This window comes from Poecilia reticulata, chromosome 2, assembly GCF_904066995.2.
Source record: "Poecilia reticulata chromosome 2, P_reticulata-male-v2, whole genome shotgun sequence".
Taxonomy (NCBI): Eukaryota; Metazoa; Chordata; class Actinopteri; order Cyprinodontiformes; family Poeciliidae; genus Poecilia; species Poecilia reticulata.
In genome coordinates this window covers 44,084,739-44,091,608 of record NC_088831.1, presented here as the reverse complement: position 1 = coordinate 44,091,608, position 6,870 = coordinate 44,084,739, and the positions used below count along the sequence as shown (strand labels likewise).

Sequence of the window (6,870 nt, the reverse complement as noted above, 5' to 3'; positions counted from 1 at the left end):
TTCAAGATAGGAAGGAAGTAAAAAGGCACAACTACAAAAAGAAAAGATAAGCAAGGTAAGAAGGAAGGAAGAGGCAATGATGGGAAGGACAGATGGAAGGGACTAAAGTAAGGAAAATGTGAAGGATGAGGCGAGGATAAGAAGAAAAGGAAGAAGGAAGTAACTACAACAGGAAGGAAGGACGGATGCAGGGACTGGGTGTTGGACTGGCCAATCAAAGTGCAGTTGAGGTCAGAAAGCTCCAACATGGAACCAGATCTCCAGTGGAAGGAAAATGTTGGATTGGACTGATTTCTTGTAACAAACAGAATCAGTTTCCTTTAAAGTTGCTTTACCATAGAGAACCATCAATTTCTCATGATCACAAACTGATCATGAAAATACATCAATCTCTCTAGCCATGTCTCGATTCAGGGCCTATTAATATTTTAAAGGTGCCGACTAGACTCCACTATGGAAAAGTCAAAGTAATATTGTTCTTATGTGGTTGCAGGTCTGTTTGTTTTTCTTTCTAAATTTCTGGATTGATAATTTGGAAAGAAAATTAATTTCCCAATAGCTGTGGACGGTAGCATCCATAGCGCAGCAGCAGAGAGTAGGAGGAGGCCCAGACTCCAAAGCAGCGCTGCCATTTAGAACGGCACAGTTTACCGAACAGAACCGATACGAGGCCCGTCTGTGTGTCAGCGGGAGAGGAACAGACATAAAAAATTCATTAGAGGATGGAAGGAGATGTCACATCGAATATGTAGCCGACTGCACTGATGACCGGGAGCAGTCAGCTGTGTGAGGACGATGGAGCAGCTTTAAACGCCATCCTGCAGACCTGAGCATCGTCACCAGCCAGGAGAGAGAGGAAGATGCTGGAAATACACATCTGATTTAGAGGTGGTGATAAAGTGGCTTTAGCATTTCTTTTATTAGATAAAAACACTTAAATGGCAGAAGATTCACACAGAGGGTTAAAGACAATGAGCCGTGTTACATATGTGATTAAATGTCAGTTAGCTGTGGTCTTAAACATCTCCAACTGGGAATGTTGGGATGTAATCAGAAGTAGCACACTTTAAAATTCAGTAAAGATGAGACACTTATTGATACAGCAGCTTATTTAAAGCAAAAATGTAACAGTTAGTGATATTGTATGATAAATTTCACCTGAACCTTCAGACAGGACGGAAATGGTAGTTGGAGGAATACGGGCATTGGTTAAATTCAGATCAAACAAAAAGTTTAAATGAAATTAAAAACCTGCAATAATCTGGAATCAAAAACGCTTCAGTGTTTGAGTTTTCTTTTATGTTTGCTTTCTTATTTTCTTATCGTTAGAATGACCTCGTGTTCTTTCGTAAACTAAGGATAGAAAACTCACAAACTATCAGATTTTTACCCTGTTGTCAGGTTAAGTTGTTGACATCAGTGAACACTTCTACTAGTCTGCTGATGCACCAGTAGTGGAGATAATTCTTTTTATAACTCTTTATTAATTTGTTCCAGATAAATTCTAGGTGCTAACTTACTTGACTGTTTCGTAAACTTTCAGTTGAAGAAAGTTCGACATCTGTGTTGAAGTTTTGGTGATCAACTCTTGGTCCTTTTGCAAGCACAAAAATACTGTAAGCACAAGTATTACAGTATCCTGATATCTCAGGTTATCCATTTCCTTCAGCATTACTGCTGCATCCGAAGTGCACAAAGTAACGTAATTGCATATCCTTCCCCCCAGGAGTTTGCTTCTAGCAAACTCGGCAACTGTTTGCATCTTTTCTGTTTACAGTTTTTCTATTTCTTTTAGTCTGAGTTTGTTTTCTATGCACAAATATAAACATCTTGAACATGTTTTTAAATTTGTTGCTGAGTTGCATATTCCTTTTGATCTGAATGTTATTTTAAATAAAATAACATGTTTCTATTATCTCTTAACTTTATTTATATGAAAAAGACAAAAAGTAAAACAAATTATCATGCCTGTTGACATGTAATTTTACATAATTTGTTCGAAAAGGATCAGGTAGAAGATACAAAATCTTCCTGCCCCCTCGTACTCATCAACCTACGAACATTTAAATCTCACACCAGATAAACTCTTAAATTTTTTTCACATTGAATGACACTTAAACCTCACGCTCTCATCCTTAAATGTAGAATTATTTAGACATCAAAAATAACATGCTATACAACATATTTCCCAATAAGATCCTTTCTAAACTGTTTCTTAAGATGCTGATATACCTGAATCTACACACTGTAGGACAATAAAATATATTTCTATTGTTAAATAAGTTTTCCCAAATAATTCAGCATATTACCTGACATTGTAAACTTGGTGGTTGTTTTTTGCTCTAATTCCCAGAGTATTCGCTGTAGGAGTTACATTAGAAGCTCAAAGAACAAAGCAGCTTTGTGGGTTTAGTTAAACTTGGGTTGGTTGGGTGTCAGTGAGTCAGAACCACTGAGTAAATACAGCTTACAGATCTGACAACTGCAGCGTTGCGTCTCCGCCTTGAGTGTAATTAAAGGCGCCCAATATGTGGTTGTCGCGTGGTCGTATCATTACCCTCACTGCGTCGTTTCACAGTACTTAGCTATTACTGAGGCTCCACTAAACACAGCCGTCCCACTCTGCAGCTGTGGGTCAGCGCTCGCTCCCACTCTAACCGCCGTCAGTCATGGGGACTTTAATAAATAACATGCCATTCAGGGAGTCCGGATCTCTTCCCTGAGCGTTACTGGGGCGAGGACAGCGAGGAGTTTAGCAGGAAGTTATGATGCTGGTTTATTTTCCTGTCTGTCTGCGGGGACGCTGAGCCCTCCAGTCAATTGGTATAAGCCTTCTAACCATTCGAAGCTGGAAATCTGAACACGCAGATTGGATAAAACTGAGTGGGAAGTGACAGCTTATCCTGATTATTTTTAGGTTGTCCTGCTACTTATTATGCAACGGGCTAATGGATATATGTGAGACTGGATCCGTAAAACGATGCCTTTAGGCTCCAAATGTTTAATCCAATCATTTTATGGCGTTTTAATTTTTTTATTGACTGATAGGCACAGATCCTAAAGTTTTTATCTTCCATCAAGTGGTCAGAAACAAACTTATAGATGTCTGTCTGGGGCCGATGCAAGTAAGACTAAGGAAATTAATTTATGTAGCGCCAATTAACAGCAATTTTTCTAAAAAATTAAAATTATTCAATCATACATGCATTCCAATCAATCCCAGTTATCAAACAACACAGTAAGCTCAATTATTTATTCAAAGAAGTTTAAAATGTTTCTGGAATCCCAGCAGATTGCATCCAGTCATGAGCAGGTAGCGTAGCGTCATTGACTTTATAGCAATCCCTCATACCGAGCATGCATGTAGCGACAGTGGACAGGAAACACTCCTTTCCCCTTTAACAGGAAGAAACCTCGAGCAGAACCAGAACCGGACTCGGTGCAATCAGCCATCTGCTGCGACCGACGGGTGTAGCTTATGTAAAGAGAAAATTAATAGAGAAAACAAAAAGTTCTGTCAAAATAACAGCAAATAATGCAAATAGGAAAAAATGCGTAAATAAGTGGTCAGTTTGTCCTCTAGTAGTCTTAAGTCTGTGGCAGCATAAGAACATAAATATCTCAGGATATTTCTAAGCCAGTCAATCAGCTTGATGAAAGAGGAAAGTTTTCCGCCTGGTCTTAAAAGTGATCAGGGTGATTAAAACAGGAATCTGGTTCCACATAACTCAAAGATCTGCCTTGCATTCTACGTTTTCAAATTCTATGTACCAGCAGTAAACCTGCAGTCTGTTATTAACATATGGACCAATCAGGTCTCTGATATAGGATGAAGCTTCATTATTAAGAGCTTTATTTTTGAGAAAGATAAAATCTTAATTCTGTTCTGGATTTAACAGGGGGCCAAAGAAGGGAATCTGAAAATGGAGAAATTTGACCTGTGTTTAATTTTCATCAGAATTGTTGCTGCAGCATTTGGGATCAGCTGAAGACTTTGAACTGTATTTGTGAATTTTATTAGAATTGCTGTAATCCAGCCTTGAAGTAACAAATATCTGGACCAGTTTTAGTCAAAATGAGATATTTTGACTAATTTTGACGTTAATACCGAGTGAGGAAATCCTGGAAAAAGTAATATGGGATTTAAATGACATATCTTGGTAAAAAAAAGTAACAGATTCTTAACTTTATTATTTACTGCCACGTAATTGAGTTAGTTTATTTTTCTGAGATTTTGGTCCAAGAACAACAACTTTTGTCAGAAGTAAAAAGAAGAAAGTTTGTCTGCCAGGTTTTATTGACATCTTTTGACTGGAATACATGAAGATGTGTTGGATTGTTGCTCCCTTCTGCACGTTGTGACCAAACTCACAGTAATGAAAATAAAACATAATTTTTTTTGTGTGTAATTAAGTTGGTTTATTGAAGAACACAAGACAAGACTGTTGACATTCGTTTTTCAGATCTAAATCTAAAGAGTTTAGAAGAAAACAGGATCAGTTCTATCTATGCTGACATTAGTTTCAGTGTCATTGGATCACAATAAAGAAAACGGAAGCAGTTCACAGTTCACTTCAGCCTCAACTGATTTAAATCAGAGCAACATTTATTCTGCAGACCAGTAGAAGAAAGAGCAGAACATCAAAATGTATCAGTACAAAAATATCAAAGCAGACCTATTGGAACCCAGAGAAGTTTAGATTTTCACATGGAAAAATATTTCTGTATTAAAAAAATATCAGCATTGATGACATTTATAGCTCCTGATTTAAACTACATTTAAACCATAAATGTAGTGAAGAACAGAACAAGAGAGACATCAGACCAATAGACCCTGATCAACAACCAGAGAGTAAATCTATTTGAGTTTACAAAACTCTGCAGAGGATCCTGAACCAACCCAAACTCCAGCCAGTAGCGGCTGAGTGAATGTGGTTTGGACTTGGTGGACCAGAGTCATGGTTTCAGAGACGCTGTAGAAAGACAGAATACCTGCTCTGTGGTTCAGGTACACTCCGACTCTGGAGGAAACTGGACCTGAGATGGAGGTTCGGATTTTGTTGTGACAAAATATAAAACTGTTTTCTTTACACTCTAATGCCCAAGATTTGTCATTTCGTCCAAATAAACATCCATTCTGTATTCTTGCTCTGCTAATATTCTTGTAAGCGACTGCGACATCAACTTCTTTTCTTGCCTTCTCCACCTCCCAGTAACAATGTCCAGTCAGACTCTCTCTACTCAGAACCTGCTCCCAATGAGTGAATCTGTGTGGATGACTAGGATAAGACTGTTTACCCGTCCTTGTCGCCTTCCTGTTCCCCTCTGATAGTACCAGCTGTGTGTGTGCTGTATTTGGATCCAGAGTGATTTCACATGAATATCTTAAGAATCCAGCTCTGGTCTTTGGTTCTGGTTCTGACAGTAGAACATCCACCGCAGTGACCATCAGTGACATGTTTGTCCATGAGTCTCTCAGGACGTCCTGTAGTTTGTCTCTGAGCTCTGACACAGCTGCTGTCACGTCCTCAAAGTGTCCCAGAGGACGGATGTTGATGCTGGATGAGTGTGTCGACTCCCTGAGTGCTGGCAGTGAGGGGTAGTTGAGGAGAAACTGGTTGTGATCCTCTGTGTGTGAGAGCTGCTTCAGCTGAGCGTCTTTCCTCTTCAGCTCACTGATCTCCTGCTCCAGCTTCTCCTGAACATCTTTGACTCGACTCACTTCAGTTTCCTGCTGGGATCTGACCTGCTGCTTCACATCAGAGCTTCTTTCCTGGAGGAGACGGATCAGCTCAGTGAAGAGCTTCTCACTGTCCTCCACTGTTTTATCAGCAGAGTGATTGATGGCCTCCACCTCCTGTTGAAGCAGCTTCACATCTTCCTCTCTGTCCTGGATTCTCTGCTGGATGTTTCCTCGTCTCTCCTCCAGCTCTCTCTGCCTCTCAGTCCTTTCTGCTGCAGCTGACACTGTGTCATGACCTTTATGGTCATCCACAGAGCAGAGATAACAGATACACTTCTGATCAGTGCGGCAGAACATCTTCCTCACCTCATCATGCTTAGAGCAGATGTTCTCCTGCAGGTTCTTGGACGGCTCCACCAGCTTATGTTTCTTTAAAGGAGCCACATCATGATGAGGCTGAAGGTGTTTCTCACAATAAGAGGCCAGACAGAATAAACAGGACTTGATGGCTTTCAGTTTTCTTCCAGTGCAGAAATCACAGGCCACATCTTCAGGTCTAGCATAGCAGTGATCAGCAGGAGCAGCTTGGAGTCCAGTCTTCTTCAGCTGCTCCACTAAAGCTGCTAGCATGGTGTTCTTCTTTAGTGCAGGCCTTGATGTGAACGTCTCCCTGCACTGAGGGCAGCTGTGGATTCTCCTCTGATCCTCTTCATCCCAGTGGGATTTAATACAGTTCATACAGTAGCTGTCTCCACAGGAAGTAGTTACCGGATCCCTCAGTAGATCCAGACAGATCAAACAGGAGAAAGTTTCTCTGTCCAGCTGAACTGCCTGCTGCTCCATTTCTCCTCAGTCGCAGTGACTTAGTTTCACTTCCTGAATACAGAAACGGGGTTGGGCTCTGGTGTGAATCACATGTTGGTGCAGAGAGGCAGCAGCCAATCAGCTTTCACCTTCAGCAGATGTTGGTTCCTCTTCTTCCTGTTTGAGCAGGAAGAAGAACCCTTAAGTAAAAGTTTAACTGTCTTTACAACAGTGTTCTGTTCAAAACAACTGACAGCAAATCTCTGTAAAACAGTCGAAACACAGTTTCTTTAAATCAAAGCTGAAATCTCGACTCTTTAGAGTTGCCTTTGATTAGATGCAAGACACCAAAATGAACGGTTAAATCTTTCTATACAACTCAA

At 40.3% G+C, this 6,870-nt stretch overlaps 1 protein-coding gene across 1 annotated transcript; it reads right to left on the bottom strand.

Annotated features, from left to right (window-relative positions):
* Positions 1-4,047: 4,047 nt before the first annotated feature.
* On the bottom strand, positions 4,048-6,802 carry LOC103461886 (tripartite motif-containing protein 16-like). The gene has a single exon (XM_008404258.3). The coding sequence runs from the start codon at positions 6,524-6,526 to the stop codon at positions 4,859-4,861; it is 1,668 nt and encodes a 555-aa protein (XP_008402480.2). The 5' UTR covers positions 6,527-6,802; the 3' UTR covers positions 4,048-4,858.
* Positions 6,803-6,870: the final 68 nt, after the last annotated feature.

Bases quoted from the DNA above. Each gene is read 5' to 3' on its own strand.
- LOC103461886 (XM_008404258.3), bottom strand. From the start codon at position 6,526: ATGGAGCAGCAGGCAGTTCAGCTGGACAGAGAAACTTTCTCCTGTTTG.